Source organism: Antechinus flavipes, chromosome 4, assembly GCF_016432865.1.
Source record: "Antechinus flavipes isolate AdamAnt ecotype Samford, QLD, Australia chromosome 4, AdamAnt_v2, whole genome shotgun sequence".
Taxonomy (NCBI): Eukaryota; Metazoa; Chordata; class Mammalia; order Dasyuromorphia; family Dasyuridae; genus Antechinus; species Antechinus flavipes.
Window position 1 is genome coordinate 253,752,394 of NC_067401.1, and position 20,180 is coordinate 253,772,573.

At 33.0% G+C, this 20,180-nt stretch overlaps 1 protein-coding gene across 1 annotated transcript in view; it reads left to right on the forward strand.

The window, feature by feature from the left end:
* DOP1A (DOP1 leucine zipper like protein A) overlaps positions 1–20,180 on the forward strand; it is a 99,738-nt gene that overhangs the window by 71,586 nt on the left and 7,972 nt on the right. Inside the window, exons 20-34 of the mRNA XM_051997326.1 lie at positions 625–2,632; positions 3,671–3,782; positions 3,863–4,045; positions 4,555–4,680; positions 8,414–8,548; positions 13,320–13,375; positions 14,402–14,506; positions 15,173–15,239; positions 15,656–15,800; positions 15,966–16,045; positions 16,661–16,770; positions 17,324–17,473; positions 17,634–17,695; positions 18,848–19,000; positions 19,774–19,910. Of these exons, the coding sequence (XP_051853286.1) occupies positions 625–2,632; positions 3,671–3,782; positions 3,863–4,045; positions 4,555–4,680; positions 8,414–8,548; positions 13,320–13,375; positions 14,402–14,506; positions 15,173–15,239; positions 15,656–15,800; positions 15,966–16,045; positions 16,661–16,770; positions 17,324–17,473; positions 17,634–17,695; positions 18,848–19,000; positions 19,774–19,910 (3,629 nt within the window). The remainder of the gene's footprint in view (positions 1–624; positions 2,633–3,670; positions 3,783–3,862; positions 4,046–4,554; positions 4,681–8,413; positions 8,549–13,319; positions 13,376–14,401; positions 14,507–15,172; positions 15,240–15,655; positions 15,801–15,965; positions 16,046–16,660; positions 16,771–17,323; positions 17,474–17,633; positions 17,696–18,847; positions 19,001–19,773; positions 19,911–20,180) is intronic.

A 20,180-nucleotide genomic window follows, 5' to 3' on the forward strand; every position in this document is an offset into this window, starting at 1 on the left:
TGATTAGGGAATCATGATCAGAAGGATACTTCATTCATCAGGGCAGGCTGCTTCTCTGAAGAATTGAGGGCTTTTCTGATTAATAAATCAGAAGTTAAACATTAAGAATTGCTCTGATGATAGCTGTGAAAAAGAATCTTATCAAACCTTATATCTCTTCATAGGCACAAATCAGTAATTTTAAACTTCAGGATTTTGGCCAGAAGCATAACCATTGACCATTCTTATTGTATAATTATGTATTATAACTTGAATGATCTTCTGCAAATGATATATAATGTCCTATATATATTTTGTATACATCCTGTCAAAACAATACAAATACCTCAAATTTCTGGGCTTCAATAAAAGGGATAGAAAATCTTTGTGAATAAAATCTAAACTTTTGTCCACTTAACTTTCCCTTATGTGCCCATTACATTATATATGCATATTTGTATGTATGTGTGTATTACTTATATTAGAATACATGATACAAATACAATATAATTAATTTAAAAAGACCTAAACAGTTTAATAATTGTCATTTTCTTGTAAAGTCTCACATATAATGACAGTAATTTCAGGGGTAAAAAAGTATTTTGCAAAATATTCTAATATGTCTTGTTTTTTCTTCTTTTAAAGCATTTTCCCATATACCTACAAATCAAGTTCAACTCATTACAACTAAAGAAAGCAATGAGAAACAGCTTGTGATGGATGAAATGGAGAACTTTAGTCTAACAGTCAATCCATTAAGTGACAGGCTTTCTCTTTTAAGTACTAGTAGTGAGACAATACCAATGGTTGTATCTGATTTTGACCTTCCAGATCAACAGATAGAAATACTTCAAAGTTCAGATTCAGGTTGCTCCCAGTCTTCTGGTGGAGATAACTTGAGCTATGATGTGGAAACCGAAAACATGAATGCCTCAGATAATTCTCAGAGCCCAAAGGAAGATTCAGCAGATGATATCGTGCAGCAGGTAGTTTTTGACCTCATATGTAAAGTTGTAAGTGGCCTTGAAGAAGAATCTGAATCAATTAAACATCAACTTCAGACAGATGATATAACACCCAAATTCAGTACTGTAGATCCATGTGATGAGGCGATTAAGAATGAAGATCAAGTCATCCAGCATAGCCAGAGCAGTTTGCTTAGCAATGAAAGTTGTCAGTTTTTATCTCTGTCTGCTGAGGCAGGGCTGGAAGCTTCCTCTAATGGAATCTCTAGGAACAGCTCCTCACCTTGCATTTCTGTAACGCACCACACACTCCATGAACCTTGTAGCAATTCAGCAGAAGCAAAGTCTAGACAGCGAAGTCATAGTAGTATTCAATTCAGCTTCAAAGAAAAGTTGCCAGACAAAGTCTCAGAAAAGGAAACAATTGTCAAGGAGTCAGGAAAGCAGCCTGGAGCAAAACCCAAAGTAAAACTTGCCAGAAAGAAGGATGATGATAAGAAAAAAGTTCAAAATGATAAGGTTAAGCAAACCAGTATATTCTTTAGTGATGGTCTGGACTTAGAAAACTGGTATAGCTGTGGAGAAGGTGAAATTTCTGAAATTGAAAGTGATATGGGATCTCCAGGAACACGAAAATCTCCCAACTTCAACATTCACCCATTATATCAGCACGTATTACTGTATCTGCAGTTATATGATTCCTCAAGAACATTGTATGCTTTTTCTGCTATCAAAGCTATCTTGAAAACTAATCCTATTGCTTTTGTAAATGCCATTTCCACCACTAGTGTCAATAATGTATATACTCCCCAACTTTCTTTGCTTCAGAATCTTTTGGCCAGACATCGAATTTCTGTTATGGGTAAAGACTTTTATAGTCATATTCCTGTGGATTCTAACCATAACTTTCGGAGTTCCATGTATATAGAAATTCTTATTTCTCTTTGCTTGTATTATATGCGTAGCCATTATCCAACTCATGTCAAGGTCACACCACAAGACTTAATAGGCAATCGCAATATGCAGATGATGAGCATTGAAATTTTAACACTTCTCTTTACTGAGCTAGCCAAGGTTATAGAAAGCTCAGCAAAGGGCTTCCCTAGCTTTATTTCTGATATGTTGTCCAAGTGCAAGGTTCAAAAAGTTATTCTTCATTGTTTATTATCATCTATCTTCAGTGCACAAAAATGGCATAGTGAAAAGATGTCAGGTAAAAACATTGTAGCCATTGAGGAAGGTTTCTCAGAGGATAGTCTTATTAACTTCTCAGAGGATGAATTGGACAATGGCAGCACTCTACAGTCTCAACTTTTAAAGGTGCTTCAGAGGCTGATTGTTTTAGAGCATCATGTAATGACTGTTTCCGAAGAGAATGAAACAGGTTTTGAATTCGTGGTAACTGACTTAGAACATATCAACCCACACCAGCCAATGACTTCGCTTCAGTATTTGCATGCCCAGCCAATCACGTGTCAAGGCATGTTCCTATGTGCAGTGATAAGAGCTTTACATCAGCACTGTGCATGTAAGATGCATCCCCAGTGGATCGGCTTAATCACATCTACTCTGCCTTATATGGGAAAAATTCTACAGAGAGTGGTTGTTTCTGTGACACTCCAGCTTTGCAGGAATTTGGATAATCTAATTCTTCAATACAAATATGAAACAGGACTATCTGACAGTAGGCAAGTGGTATTGGTTTTTATTTTTATTGTGCTTTAATGACTTATGTTAAAAGAAATGTTTATTTGTAAAAAACCAATCACAATTTTGGCCACCAAATTGGAGTGAACTACAACATAGTGAAGATTCATTTCTGAAGAGAAGTAGAAGTAGTTCAATAGTTCAGGAATACTATATTTGTATGAATATAGTCTATTTTTATTTCTCTTCCAGACTGGCTTGTATAAATCAATTATTAGAATTAGAGAAGTTGTAATGGAAGATGAGATCTTGGGAACTAAAGAGAATCTTAATATATTTGAGTAGTTTTTGAAATTGGGAAAGATGTCTGTACTGAAATTGCCATTGATTTCAAAACTATGCTGTCTTTTAATACAGTAGAATGTAATGAAAATGATGTGAGAAGGTCAGGAATAAGGGAATGATAGTAAATTCAAAAAAGATCAGTGGTAATAAAAATGAATATAACTTTAATTTGGAAGAATTTTTTTAAATTTTTGATGATTTTTAATACAATAACTTCATGTAATTCTATTTTGTGTGAATCTATATTTTTTCTTCCAAAGATTTATGTTTGTGTCTCCCCCAACCAAGAAATGTTATAAGTATAATCTATATTCAAACAAATACAGCATTTCTAATAGAACTTTGCTTTCTGTTACCAGTCACTTGTATGAATGTTGTTCCATTTTGTAAATATGGTAAATTCAGAAGATATTTGTTTTTCCTTTTCTTACCTTTTCTTACTTTTGATTATGCATTTGACTTGTATTCTTCATCTCCTGATCACTGATTTTAAGCTCAAGCTACTCTTATGTCTGTGAAACTAACCAAAAATGGAGCTAGCTTACTCCAGCTAGAACTCCATAAAAAATTTATAGTAAACTTGACCAAATCATTTAATTTCTTCTCTGTCTCTCACTAATCATTGGAAAATTACTATATCTAATTAAGTAGATAATAAATATGTTTGTATATCTTACTAACATATTGATTTAATAGATTTCTTTAATCAAATGAAAACACTGTATTTTAAATAGGCCTCTTTGGATGGCATCAATTATTCCACCAGATATGATACTTACTCTTCTAGAAGGTATTACAACTATCATCCACTACTGTTTGTTGGATCCCTCCACACAGTATCATCAGGTAAGGTGGGTTCAACAGATAGCATTAATGATGCACATATTAGGTTTAGCTAGATATTCATGTTTCTTTTTTTCTTTTAGCTCTTGGTGAATGTTGACCAGAAGCACCTATTTGAGGCACGAAGTGGGATTCTCTCCATCCTTCACATGATTATGTCCTCTGTGACACTGCTTTGGAGCATCCTGCATCAGGCTGACTCTTCAGAAAAAACAATTATTGCTGCAGCTGCATCTGTTACTACTATTAATCTTGGTTCCACAAAGGTTAGGAAACTCATGTTAAATTACCATTGCTTAATTTTTCTCTTCTCCATCTAATTACTATATTATATTATATGTATATAATACGCACACACACACACACACACACACACACAGGAAGTAGAAATGTACTGGAGCCCCAGGAATGAGGGGAGGATGGATCTTAGCTATTTCTATAGTACTATAGATACTATAGAGTACTATAATAACCTCTGAATCAATTCTGAGGAACACTGGGTAAACTATAATTTTCAAAAATTCCTTTGCGGATTATCTACTGATTGAAAATTACTTTGTTCAAAAATGTCAAATCCCTTTTAAAAGTCTTTGATAGATGATTTTTTTTTTCTCTTAGCTTTTCGGTATCTCATTAGATGGAATATTATTTTGGCTCTTGATTGGCTTATTTTTTAAATTGTAGATCTGGTTTTTTTTTTTATTTGTTTTATAATCTTTAGTAGACACAAAATTATTTGTTATATAAAGTTTTACTTTTGCTTAAACTGTTTCAGAATTTGAGGCAGCAGATTCTTGAACTGTTGGGCCCAATCTCAATGAATCATGGGGTGCATTTCATGGCTGCCATTGCATTTGTATGGAATGAAAGAAGACAAAACAAAACTACTTCTAGGACAAAGGTATACATCAAAACTCCTTTTTGCCTTTAATTAGTTTGTTCATATTGTAAGTACATATCTAGAACTTCTGTTATTAGTAATTTGTCATTTTTTATGTTTTTGAAATAATGATTTTTTACCTTAGTTTCTGGGAAAAGTTTCAGATATAAAATTTGGAATTAGGACAAGAAAAAGAAGCACCTCTCATTTGAGAAGTGATAAACTACAGGTGGAAAGTGTTGCACACCTGACAGATGTGATTACTATGACTGTTTTATTTAAATTGGGTTTCTTTCTTTTTTTTTTCACCTGAAAGGTATGATTTTATTTTATTATTTTTTCAATAATACCTTTTCATTTTTCAAAATACATGCCAAGAATAGTTTTCAAAATTCACCTGTTCAAAACTTTTTGTTCCATATTTTTCTCCCTTCTCCCTCCCCTAACCAGCAGGTAATCTAATATAGGTTGGTTAAACATGTGAAGTTGTTCCAAATATATGTCCACATTTATCATACTACACAAGAAAAATCAGATGAAAAAGAAAGGAAAAAAATGAAAGAAAAAAACAAGCAAGCAAACAATAACAGGTGAAAAACACAATGTTGTCATCCATATACAGTCCCCACAATCCTCTTTGTGAATGCAGAGGGCTCTCTCCATCACAAGAATATTAGAATTGGCCGACATCACCTTATTGTTGAAAAGAGCCAAGTCCGCCATAATTGATTCACATAATTTTGTTGTTATATACAATGTTCTTTTGGTTCTACTCACTTCACTTAGCATCAGTTCATGTCAGTCTCTCTAGGCCTTTCTGAAATCATCCTACTGATCATTTCTTATATAACAATAATATTCCATAACATTCATATACCATAACTTATTCAGCCTTTCCCCAACTGATGGGCATCCAATCAGTTTCCACTTTCCACTACAAAAAGGGCTGCTACAAACATGTGCTATTTGTACATGTGGGTCCTTTTCTCTCTATTATGATCTCTTTAGGATACAAGCCCAGTGGAAACACTGCTAGATCAAAGGGTGTACACAGTTTGTCCAAATTGTTTTCCAGAATGGTTGGATCAGTTCACAACTCTACCAACAATGCATTAGTGTTCTAATTTTCCCACATCCAATCCAACGTTTATCATTATTTCTTCTTAGCCAAATTGAGAGGTGTGAACTAGAGTTGTGAGTTGTGAATTAGAGCATTTTTTCAAAAGACTAGAATTGGCTTTAATTTCTTCAACTGAAAATTGTCTGTTCATATCCTTTGACCATTTATCAATTGGAGAATGGCTTATATTCTTATAAATTTTCTCTCTATTTTAGAAATGAAGCGTTTATCGGAAACCTTGGATATAAAATTTTTTTTCACAGCTTTATGCTTCCCTTTTAATCTTGTTTATGTTCATTTTGTTTGTGTAAATACTTTTTAATTTAATTAGAATTTGTCCTTTTTGCACTTCATAGTGTTCTCTGGTTCTTCTTTGGCCATAAATTTTTCCCCTCTCCAAAAATCTGATGGGTGAACTATTTCTTGCTTTCCTAATTTGTTTATAGTATTTCCCCTCATGCCTGAATCATGTACCCATTTTCACCTTTTTTGGTGTGGGGTGTGAGATGTAGGTCTATGAGTTTGAGTATGAGTAAAACATACTATTTTCCAGTTTTCTCAATGATTTTTGTGGAATAGTTCTTATCCTAGATGTTGGGAGTTTGGGGATTTATCAAACATTAAATTACTATAGTCATTAATTATTGTGTTATGTGTATCTACTCCATTCCACAGATCCAACATTCTATTTCTTAGCCAGTATCATATGATTTTGATTACTGCTGCTTTGTAATAGAGTTTTAGGTCTGGTACTTCTAGGTCACCATCCTTTGTTTTTGGTTTTTTTGTTGTTGTTGTTGTGGTTTGTTTCATTAATTCCCTTAATATTCTTGATCTTTTGTTCTTCCAGATGAATTTTGTAATTTTTTTCCCCTAGCTCTATAAAATAGTTTTTTGGGAGTTGGATTGATATGGCACTGAACAAGTAGACTAATTTAGGTAACATTGCCATTTTTACTATATTAGCTCAGTTTACCTATCAGCATTTGATAGTTTTCCATCTGACTTAATTTGTCTGAAAAGTGTTAGGTAATTGTGTTCGTATAGTCCTTGAGTTTGTCTTGGCAGGTAGACACCCAGATATTTTATTTTATCTATGGTTATTTTAAATGGAATTTCTCTATCTGTCTCATTGCTGTTGAACTTCATTAGTAACATATAGAAATGCTAATGGTTTGTTTGGGATTATTGTATATCCTGCACCTTTGCTAGAGCTGTTAATTGTTTCAAGTATGTTTTTAAATGATTGTCTGGGATTCTCTAAGTATATCTTAATAGAATTTGCAAAGAGAGATTGTTTTATCTCATTGCCTATTTTAATTTCTTTAATTTCTTTTTCTTTTTTTTTTTTATTGCTAGAGCCAACATTTATAGGACAATATTGAATGATAATGAACATCCTTGTTTCATCCCTGATCTTTGATTAGGTTCTCCCCATTACAGATATTGCTTGCTGATGATTTTATGTAAATACTGCTTATTATTTTAAGGACAACTCCCATTTATTCCTATGCTTTCTAGTTTTTTCAGTAGGATTGGGTGGTATATTTTGTCAAAAGTTTTTCCTGCATCTATTGAGATTTCATCTTATTTTTCGATCAAATTTAAGTATGGTGCAGCTACTGAATATAGTTAAATCATCTTTAATTTTTTTTAAATTCTAGAGTAATTTAATGTTAAAGAAAACAATAATGATAGGAATTTGGGGACATTGGTTTATTTTACTAAGCTGATTGCTTGAATATAATTGTAATAAATATATCGGATATAACTGGCCTCTGCATTGTTATGGAAACTATTTTGGTTTTGTATCTAAATATGGCTCTGAATTGGTCAATGTATGGAAAAAAAGTGTGTTAATAAAGTCTTCCATTCATTTTCTGAGAACTAGGGTTTTTTTTCCTTCCTTTTTATTGAAGTGTCTTGAGAGAGAGCCTATCATAATTAGCCTATTTCTTTTGACTACAGTATATATATTAAGTGGGAGTGTTAAAACTGTTAAAGATCACATATCCAAACATGTGGTTTACTATTTTCTACTGATTTCATATATAACATATACTGATTCCTAAAAAAAACTTAAGAACAAATTTATAGTAAATTTTTTCTGTTTGTGATGGCATCTTTCTACATCTGATGAGAATGTAATAGAACTAAAATTGGACAGTATTCAATTGATATCAACAAACATTTACTGTTTACTAGGCACCCTTCTGGGAACTGGAAATGCAAAAATACAAACAAAACAAAGCTTATCTTGCTCTCAAGGTGTTTACATATTGATGGGAGATTGCCACATGTACACACATAAGTATAGTATAAAAAAATTAAAGTGGAAGTGTTTTCTAATTGGAAGAAACTGGAAGTAGGAAAGCCAGTTGAGAGTTTGTCATCTTTGCACAGTTAAGAGGAAATTAGGAGTTTTGTAAGGAGGTAGAGGGGTTGAAGAAGAGAATAAGGGACTGAATAGTATGGGTAAGCATGCTTGCCTAGATAAGGCCAGATTGATTCAATAGTTGCAATGCATTAAACACCCCCTGTACTATTCCAATGCTCTCGGAATAGTCTGTGGGGGAGAATCTCTGATTTCAGACAGTTCATAATCTAAAACTAATGTCACATCATCCTCTTCAGGTTATTCCTGCAGCCAGTGAAGAACAGCTTTTGCTAGTTGAACTGGTCCGCTCAATTAGTGTCATGAGAACTGAAACTGTTATTCAAACAGTAAAGGAAGTTTTGAAGCAGCCACCAGCCATTGTCAAGGATAAGGTATGAAAAATGATGCTTTGTGGTGTTAGTTCTCTTTCAGAAATGCTGTAGAACAGTGGTCTCCAAAGTAGGCCTAGCTACTTCCAAGGAATATGTGATCATTTTGAGTGTGGGAAGGTGAGTTATATCCCACCTCCTTATGATAACTATTCACAGGGTTTATCTCCAATTTTCTCCTACTATAAGGATTACTTACCTTTGCTGTAAGAAGCTCCCTAACCTTCCATTGTTGAGCTGGGCATTTGCCCTTCAGAACATTTAATCCTTAATAGCTACCTAGGCATCCATAGAAGGAGTTGTCCGAGTGCTATTTGGAAAATCTGTCTTCCTACAACTCACCAGATTAACTTGTTGCTGTAGCAGTTGCCCTTTGGAGGCTAGCTTTGTGTGCCAAGATGTAACTGAGTGACAACTCTGGCTCCTCTCCTTTTATTTTGAGTAGCATGGAATAAGTCATATAGAATGAGCAATTTGCATCAAAAATCTCATTATGTGAGATCAACCTCTTTCCAGACCTCTCTTGCTTCTGAACTTCTCCATTTCGTCTGTCCAAATCGTTTTTTTGATCACTCAGATTCACAACCTTGGTGTCATCTATGACTGCTTTCTCTCCCTTACCCAATATATCCAATCTGTTGCCAAAATATTTCATTTCTACCTAAACAACACCTCCCACTTCTATTCCCTTCTCTCTAATCACAGTCACCATTCCTAGTGCAAGTCCTTATCTCCTCTTGCCTGTATTATGGAAATAGGCTTCTAATCGTACTCCCTGCCTCAGATTTCTGCAATATATCTTTCATACACTTGCCAAAAGACTTTTCTTAAAGCTCAATCTATTTATATTAGTCGCCTACTTTAGTGGCTTCCTGTTGATCTTATTTCATCTTTTTCTCATCATTTTCCATTACATTGTGAACTCCTTATGGGCAAAGACTGGCTTTTCCCTCTTTTGTACCTGCAGCATTTAGCCCAGTGCTTAACATATTGTTGATTCTTAATAAATGCTTACTAATTTTTATGTTTTATAATGTACAAAATCAGTATAAGTAATATATATGCATATATAAAAAACTTATAAATACATTATTTTATACATACTGGAGGTGATGCTTAAAAATTTATTCCTGATACACATATACAGTCAAAAAAACTTAAAGACCACTGCTATTGGTAGTTAAAGTTTCTGTGCTAAACAGTATTTTCTTTAATAACTAATAGTGTAACTAAAAGAACACTGGTCTTAAGAGTCAGAAAGAAAAATGTGAGGTACTATGGTGGGAACTTAATTATGAGATGAAAAACAACATAGTCTCTATGCTCAGGGAATTTATAACCTTTTTAAGATAATCATCAGGTACTATGTGATGGGGCAGAGGAAGGCAAAAGTGTAGACAATGCCTTGCTGCCATTTGCCCTTGAAACTCAACCTCCTGTCTTAACTGAAACCAACCTTTACATGAGGGTAAATAAATGAAACTTAGAAAATGAACAAATCTATATAAATCTGGTCAAACCAAAGAAAATTCAGCTGCAGACCTGAAGAAATGAAGACAGTGAACCTAAGAAACCTATTTTATTTTTCTCTTGTTATCTTTTTCTTAAGTTTTTCATCTAAAGACTCAAACTATGAATTCATATGACACTCTTAACTGTTTTTGAGCCAAATAGATCCTTGTAACTTTTTAGCAATAGCAGGAAACACTTGGCAAGAATAGTTTTGACTAAAAGAGAAGAGGTTGCCCATGCTAGAGGAAAGGAATTTTAAAAAATTATCGATCGTCTTACTAAAATATCTTTTAGTGCCTCAGAAGTTATTTTCATATCTTTCTATGACCTTTAATTTGTTATGTTTAATTTATATTAGCAAGCTATTCTTCTAGCTGGTTTTAAATTTAAATAGATAGATAAATTCAATAACGTAATTTTAACATGAGTTAAATTGAAGTTACTGATCAAGAGTATCAGCATGTTATTGTTTGAAATCTTTTGGAAGCTTTTTGGAGTGGATGTGTTTTATAAACCAAGAGAGTATGGTAAATAAATAGCCATGGAAATATTTTTCTAATTAGACTTAGTGTTAATATTTTCTGACACGCTAAAAATAGACTATAGGAAGAAGACAGGAAAGTAATATGTAATTAAATGCCAAAATAAAAAGTCTAAAAATTAAATGAATCAGTAGAATTGAAAACAACAAAAACATTGAATTAACCAATTAAAGACTGTTGGTGGGGGGAAACCCCAATGAAATAAATAAACTATTAGCTAATTTGCTGCCCTCAAAAAAAATTTACAATACTACTGAAATCAATTTTGTTATTCGATGCCACACCCTTCAAACTACTAGCAAAGGACTACCTCATAGAACTAGAGCATATAATAACACAATTCATAAGGAGAAGGGATAGATCAAGGACCTCAAGAGAAATCATGAAAATACATGGGAATGAAGAGGACGTAGCAATGCCACATCTTAAAATAACATTTAAAAAGCAATGATTTTTAAAAAATAATTTGATATTGGTTAAAAAAAGAACTTTATCTATACTTAAGCAAATATATCTTATTACCCTAGTATTATTTAAACACTAACACCTCAAATATAGTTATATGAACTTGACAAAAACTAGGAGCTCATGATGGGAGAAATGCTATTTAGACCAACACCTCACATCTTATATCAAGAAAAATTTCAAGTGAATTATATGACCTAGATATAAAAAGTTATAAACAAATTTGAGAAGTTAAAGTTGTCTGTTATATCTGCAAATAAACAAAATATTCATGATCAAAGAACACAAAAGATTACTGAAAAGATTATACTTTAGATTACAAAGGATTTCAAGTTTTTTTCATAAACAAATATAATAAAACTATCATTAAGAGAGAAATAGCTGAGGAAATAATCTTTGCTGCAAATTTCTCTGGTTATTAGTCAGTTCTCAAGGGATGAAAACCAGACTATTCATAGCCATGTGAAAAAGTACTCTAAGTCATGACTAATTTGGAGAAATGCCAATTAAAGCAATTCTGAGATTCCATCTCACATACATAAGTGAGGCAAAGATGACAAGAGAAATTGGTAAATGTTGGAGGGCAGTTTGGAAACCAGTCACATTGGTGCATTGTTAGTGAACCTATATATTGGTATAACCATTCTGGAAAACAATTTGATACTATACACAAAAGATTCCTAAATAGTATATGCCCTATTACACAGTTTACCACTGCCAGGCCTGCACCCAAAAGAGATCAATAAAAGAAAAAAAATTATGTACAAAAATATTTATAGCAGCTCTATTTCTGTGGTGACAAAGAATAAAAATAAAAATAAAAACTCTGGATATTAAAGGGTTGTCTATCATTTGAGGAATGTATGAATAAGTTATATTGCAGGAATGTTAAAGATTACTATTCTTTGTGCTGTAAGAAAAGATAACAGATGATTTTGAAAAGAAATCAAAGAACTTACATACTGATGCAAAGTCGAGTAAATAGATCCTGAAGAACAATTCACGTTAGAACATCAGTATTGTAAAAATGAACAGTTTTGAGGATCTTTATGAACTAATGAATAATGTAATGATCAGAAGCAGGAAAATAGATATACAATAATAATGATACTACAAAAAACAACTCTAAAAGTCTTAAGAACTATTATTGCTACAGTGATCCATCATGATTCCAAAAAAACTGATGCTGAAACATGCCATCTATGATAGAGAGGTGATCGAGTTAGAATACAAAATGAGATACACATGTGTTTGTTTACAGTCATTGGAGGAATTTTGCTCAACTGTTCATATTTGTTACAGGAATTTTTTTTTTGTATAACTGTTTTGCTTTGAACAGGGCAGCGAATCGGTACCACACTACAGTCCCATACTAAGAGTCAAGGATTTGAGTTCAAATGTAATTTCAGACACTTATTAACTGTGTGACCCTGGACAAGTTGCTTAAACCCTCTTTGCCTCAGTTTCCCCATTCTGTAAAATGGGGATAAAAATAACATATACTTTTCAGGCTTATCATGATAATCAAGTGAGATAATAAATGTAATGTATTTAGCATAGTGCCTGACACACAGTAAGCTCTTTCCATTTCTCTCATCTTCTGCTACTTTTCTTGAATGCATTTCATTCGTGATCTCCTTCTTTTAGGAAATGAAGATTGTCCAGAGCTTTATAAGGAATACTTGTTGGGGGAAAAGTTATCTTAATTGCCTACTAGTATCATAGAAGATGAACCAGCAGAGACTTTAGAGGTTATCTAGCCTAATTTTTATAGATAAGGAAATAGGCCCAAAGAAGTTTCAGTGACCACTTAAGCTCACAGAGATGGTGGGTGATTAGCCCAGGATTTGAATCAAGTGACAATAAATCATATATTCTTTCCATTCCATCAAGCTTCTTGGCACTGACCAAACCTTGATGCAAGGCTTAAAGTACTACAGAAAGAAATGTGAGTTAGAAAATTCTTTTAGAATGAAAACTCCCTTCCACACTATCTATGTCACGTCCGTCTTTCTATACATATATATATATCCAGTACTTAGTACTAGAGATGTTTATGTTTTTTGGAACAAGAGGGAAAGCTAAAAACTAAAAAGAAAATGTAATAAAACATTTAAATAAAATAAAGGAGAAAAATAATTCACTCCCTAATTTTTCTTAAAACTGAAGACAGTGTGATAAGTGCTACAGTTTATTAATGAAAAGACAAAGGCAGTGCCTTTCTTTAGAGTGAAACAGATTTCTTCTGTTTTCAGAAACATCTTTCTTTGGAAGTCTGCATGCTACAGTTTTTTTATGCTTACATTCAAAGGTAAGACGATCTTTTTCTTACTGCTTTACCAGCAGAGAAATAAGAGAAGGGAAATTTGAATCTTTGTTGTTCATTGCTTTCCAACTCTCTACTGCTTTTCCTGTTACTCATAACTTTCATAATCAAGTCCAATTACATGAAAGACTGAATTGGGTATAAGAGAGAAGACTTTGGGAAAACTGAAATTTTTGCAAAAAATGAAAGACCTGAATCACTACTAAAGTAGTACTAACGTTCTGTTACAATATTGGGATTACTGGTCAGATAGCTATTGGGAAGAAATGTTTCCATTCATTTTCTGTAACTGATCCATCTAAATTGTAGTAATTCTACTTTTGTTTTTATTGATGATGAGGAAAGGTTCATAACCTATACTTGTGTGTGAAATACTTCCAAGATCTTTACTACAATAAATCTTCCTAACTATCCCTTGTTATTTTTTATAATCTCTTATAAAGCATATTAACTGTAAAGTTATGTGTAAATTTTAATAAATACAATATAGATTAAAGACTTCTTAAGATATGAACATATATAATAAGAAGGTAAGTTTAAGGTAAAGCTTAAACAAAGATAATCTTAATTTCTTTGCAGGTGAGAGAAGGGTATTCTGGATAGACAGTCAACCTTCCCTATGCTGATGTGGCGACTTATAGGTGAAGAAGCTAATATAAAAGGGAAATGGAAAGATTAGGGTAGAAAATAGGTGAATGTGATATCAAATGACTAAATTGAGATGTATAATTTGAATTTACTTTGGAAGTTCAAATGATTAATAAAATTTATTATTCTGAGTTCCATAGCAAGACATTCTAAAACTCCTAGAAATTTTCAGATTAGATATTTCAAAATTTTTTTATGATAATAGAGAATATATTGTTTTTAAGAGATCTGAATTGGACCCATGTTTAGAAAAAAATCAGGGGATTTTTCAGAGGAAGTAGTTAATAAGCTTGTCACAGAAATAATGGGAACAAGATTAAAATTTGGTGTGACTTTATTTATAAAGCTATACTTGATTTATAGGATTCCAGTACCCAGTTTAGTGGATAGCTGGACATCATTGCTGATTCTTCTAAAAGATTCCATACAGCTGAGCCTCCCAGCTCCAGGGCAGTTTCTTATCCTTGGGTAAGCAGTTTTACTGAAAATATTTTCTCTTAATAAAGATGATGTACACATTTAATATACTTATTTCTGAGTGGTCAGTATGAAACTATTATATCCTCCCTTTTCCTCATCATAGGATATTTTATGAGTATTGGGGGGTAGTAATTAGAAATTAAATTAAGCAAACTAGTTTCTTCCAGAATGAGCTAACTGGACAGATAAACTGACAAAAGTCTTGGACCTTTTGTTTCCTTGTTGAACAAGGGTAATGAAAAATGACCAGCTTTATTCCGGGAAGGTTTCCTCCCCACCCTCATTACCCAAGCCATTCTTTGTAACAGAGAATTAAAAAAAAAAAAAAAGGGGGGGGGCATATCTGATTAAATGTCCTATAAAACTAAACAAAACTAACCACATCAGTGTGACTGCATGTTTTGTTATATACCCACAGGCCTCTGTCTCTGCAAAAAAAATGAAGCTATATTTCTCTTCTTTGAGGCCGGGAACTTGGTCACTATTACACAACCTTCCATTTCAAGTTTTTTCTTTTGATTTATAGTGTTGTAGTTGTGAATATTTTTTTCTTGGTTTTGCTTATTTCATTTTGCATTAGTTCATATATCAGGGGAATTCAGTTTTATCCTGTTTTTCTTTAATATAGTCTTTTTCTGTCTGGCATATTTTTAGAGTTCTCAATGAATTCATTATGAAAAATCCTAATTTGGAAAATAAAAAAGACCAAAGAGACCTTCAGGTAAAGTATTATGTCTGATTACACTTTGTTAATTTTTTTTTCCAAATCACTTCTATTAAATGCAGTTGAATAAAAAGTAAAGGGGGGGAAAGAAACCTGAATGGCAAGTTAGGAGACCTGCTCCTGATTACCTGTTAATATCTCTAGGATCTTAGGCAAATAATTTAATTTCTCCAGCCTTTAGTTTTCCTTAGTTTCCCTTAGTTTTATTATGGTACTATGCTCACCTATCAAAGTCTTTTTTTTAACTCTTAAATGCCATGAAAACCAAAATTATATACTATGAATATATGATACTGTGGGCTAGTATTAAAACAGTTTTTTACATCAAAAATTTGAACACAAAAAGCTTGTGTAATTAGATGTAAGGACATTAATTGTCTTTTTTCCAAGTTTATTTGTATTTATTTCTTTAGGATGTTACTCATAAAATAGTTGATGCAATCGGTGCAATTGCTGGCTCTTCTTTGGAGCAGACTACATGGTTACGTCGAAATTTGGAGGTTAAAGCTTCCCCCAAAATTATGGTAGATGGCACCAATCTGGAATCTGACGTGGAAGGTATTACCCTAAAACAAATTTAGTTTCTATTTGGAGTCATATTGATATATATTTTTTTTAAGAATTCAGTAAGTAGACTAAGATAGCTTTGCTTCCATAGTCATCCTTGTGACTTCTGTTTTGAATGAATATATTATTATTATGCTTGCCTTTTGTTTTATTTAGATATGTTGTCACCTGCTATGGAAACATCAAATATAACTCCTTCGGTGTATAGTGTTCATGCCCTGACATTACTTTCTGAGGTAATTTTTCTGTATTGAATTTAATCCTGTATGACTTTTAAGGTGCTGTCATTAGTGCTGACGATAAAGAAGGCTCCTGTTACTTAATGTCTTACTTTAAAAAAACATTTTGCACTTTTTTCAATAAATAGGATTATTAAATAAATTTTTAAATTATAATTTTTATTTAGCTTCTTAAATAGTATCTTCACTTAATTAAACTATGTTTATTGTATTCTTTAGTAAATAAAATTTTTTTAAATGTTACTATTTACATTACACAGTGTAAGAGAAGTAGTGGCATGGCCCTACTTTTTAAAAAAGCTTGTTTTTTGAGCCTACTGATTTGGTAGGCTCATTTAACATTTCTAAGCTTTTGTTTGCCAATATCTCAGGAATGGTTGTCACAAAGTTATGATAAGTAAAAAAGAAAATAATATATGTTAAAGTCCTTTTTTTTCCTTTGGGAGGGAGTAGGGAATAGGTAGGAGTCCTATTTAACTAATGAACTTTTAAGTTATTGGTAGGAATTCTTAAGAATTCCAGGTTTCTTTTAAGCCTAATATAATATAGCCTATTTTGACAGTATTGTTTCAGCTCATAAGATCACATTTTTTTGATTGTTATGCTTTGTAGGTTCTTGCTCATCTTCTGGATATGGTATTCTACAGTGATGAAAAAGAAAGAGTCATTCCGTTACTAGTAAATATTATGCATTATGTTGTGCCCTACCTCCGAAATCACAGGTACTATTATTCTTTAGATATATGGCATAAAAATCTTAAAATTTCTTTTGAGAAAATGGAAACAAGTTGTTTCTTTATGGCCACTTTTGCTTTGTTCATTAAATTATGGACATTGATGCTATTATTTTTATTATCTAAAACAACTTGGTAGCACAATGGATAATAGTTCTTGGCCTGGTGTCAAGAAGACCTGACTTCAAAGACATTTTTTTACTCTTACTAGTTCTGTCCCTGGGCCAATCACTTAACTTCTGCCTCAGTTTTCTCAACTGTAAAGTGGAGATAATTACAGCACCCACCTACCATGCTTATTGTAAGACTTATTGTGTGTATAGCACAGTCCCCAGCACATAGTAGGCACTTAATACATGCTTATTCTTTCCCCCTTCCTTTTCCTTTACCATGAGATATGGTAGCAACTAGATTTAGTCATTCTTTTGCATTGAGATAGTTTTCATTTCATATTTTTTAACTATTTGTGACTATAATTGTAACTAAATGCAGTAACTAAACTACAACTTGCATAGTAAATTGATTTTTTCCCCCTTTCAAGTGCCCATAATGCACCCAGTTATCGGGCCTGTGTTCAGCTACTTAGCAGTCTTAGTGGGTATCAGTATACACGGAGAGCATGGAAAAAAGAAGCATTTGATCTCTTTATGGATCCCAGTTTCTTCCAAATGGATGCCTCTTGTGTCAATCAGTAAGTAAACCTTCCTTTTATCAACTTTGCTGGGGCTTTATCTATACCAGATGTTTTGGCTCCTAAATTGTCAGCCCAAATCCAATAAATCAGAAATTTCATTGAAACCCCCTAAAATGTCTTTTATTTTCTTACACATTATAACCCTTTTCTCTTTTAGTTGGAGAGCAATTATGGACAACTTGATGACACACGATAAAACAACATTTAGAGATTTAATGAGTAAGTATTATAGACTAACAGAGTAATATCCTTCCTGCATGTGCACAGTCCTCACTGTTCACTCCTCTGTTCTGGAAAACACCAAATTGAATGAAGTAAAGATTATCCAGTAGCCGGCCTACATGGGTACACACCGAAATGCCTGCAGACCACAATAAGCTATGGTTTAAAGCACTTCACTCAGTCTCTTTGCCAGTAGAAAAGTGAAGCCAGATTACAATAGCTAATATTTACATAGCATTTTAAAAGTTTGCAAAGCAATTTACATGTATTATTTTATTTAATCCTTATAGTACTCCTGCAAGTTGATGCTATTACTATCATCATTCTAATTTTACAAAAAAGGAAACAGGTTAAGATTAAGGGCAGACAGCTGGTATCTAAAGCTGGATTTAAATTGACATTTTTGTGACTCCAAGTCCAGAACTCTCTCCACTGCACTATCTTAAAACAGTTATCATTTGCTGTTTTGAAGAAGTATCATGGAGTAGTGGGTTAAGTGGGATTTGAATTAACCTCTGATATTTATTAAACTGTGGGAGAGTGAAACACTCTTTAATTTCTCAGTCTAAATTTCCTCACCTATAAAAAGGGGATAATAACTATAGTGCTTACTTCATAGAGAGTGTAGTTATTCTTAAGTCAGATCACATATGTATAATGCTTTGAAGAAATTTAAAAGCTGTGTGAATGTTAATAGTTAATTAAATGTTTTTGTCCTAATTTTTCATCGAGAGCAACCAATGAAAAGATTTCTAACTAGGAATCAAGAGAATTTTGGACTAGTCGTAAGCTCCCCATCTGCAAAGTGAGAATTGAAATCCTTATCCTATAGATCTCAGGCCTTTGGAAATCATCTAAAGAGCATTGCAAAATCCATAGTATTGCTAGGAGCATTAATTAATTTTATCCACCATTTCCCCCTCCTGATAAATCATTTTCCTTTCTTTATTTGAGGTTCCTACTTTTATCTTTGTGCATCCTATACTTTTGGATTATTTACTATTTTTTGTAGATCTTTGTCTACTTGTTTTTTCTGAATTTTGTATCTTCTTCCTGCACACTGTTGCTACCATCTTATACATTGCTAGGTAATCTAGAGCATCTGCATTCTTGTTTCTGTTTAATGTTTATGCATGTTTTCTTTTTCAGCACGAGTAGCTGTGGCTCAAAGCAGCTCACTCAATCTCTTTGCCAACAGGGATGTGGAGTTAGAACAGAGAGCCATGCTCTTAAAACGATTAGCATTTGCTATTTTTAGCAGTGAAATAGACCAGTATCAGAAATACCTTCCAGATATACAAGGTAATTAGTGGAAAACTGTTATTTTTCTCTTATGCTTTTTGTAATTTATTATTCCTTACAGAAAAATTTCCCCAGGATAAAAATCTATGTGAAATCAACTTTATATACAAGACAACAGTTGTTGTCATGAAGCATGAAGTAAGAAGATTTGGGTAACATATTGGGAGGGAAGTAGAATTGCTTGAGACATTCTAATAGCATTGCATGAAGGGTATATTTATTTACTGTTAGGGTTTTATTGAAACTTGGTGATATATGAGAGTCAAATTTTTGCTATAAAGAGATGCTAGTGTTTTTGAGGTTTATGATAATGTTTGTAGCTCTGCAGAAATGCTATCTGTAAAACCATTTTCATCAAATATATATTTGTTGGACTCTCCAGTTGTCTAGAAAATAATCAACTTTGTATCCTCTTTATCACCTCCACTGGGCCAGCTTACTTGTAGAAGCTGCATGTTGGAATTCATATTTTACATATTCCTGACTCAATTGAAAAATTACCCTCATCTTTTGAGCTGCTTATGCCGAAAACATGTTTGTTACCTGCTTTAGGACTAAATATAGGTGTGAAGATGAGGAAATCTCCTTGGAGAAGGGAGCTTTCCAGCCAGGTCATGGTTTTCTCTTTCAGCAGAAATCAGTCATAGACATGTCTTTGTCATTTGACAAAGAAAGCCCTTAATAGCAACTGACTACATTACATTAGATGGGGGAGAAAAATGAGCAGAATTATCCCACAATAAGAAATCCTTTGTCTTGCTTTTCTCTTCCAGAAAGATTGGTAGAAAGTCTCCGTTTGCCTCAGGTGCCCACTCTTCACTCTCAAGTTTTCCTGTTTTTCAGAGTGTTACTTTTAAGAATGTCTCCCCAGCACCTTACCTCACTTTGGCCAACTATGATCACAGAACTAGTAAGTTGTTGGTTTTGAAAGCTGAGATGGAAAGACCAGCCATAGCTGTATGTTAATACTTCGCCTTTGGTTTGAGCCTTTCAGCATAGAATTTATTGCAGCCATCCTGCAATATTACTGTTTTGAATTTAACTATGTCGAAGTCCATTTCTGCATCAAGTTTAATACTTAAGCAGAATGCCTTAGCCATTATCACCCTTTATGTATTAGATTTGTTCTTTAGTTTCATCTGTCTCCATTTGAAAATATTTCCTTGCATTTCCCCTAATA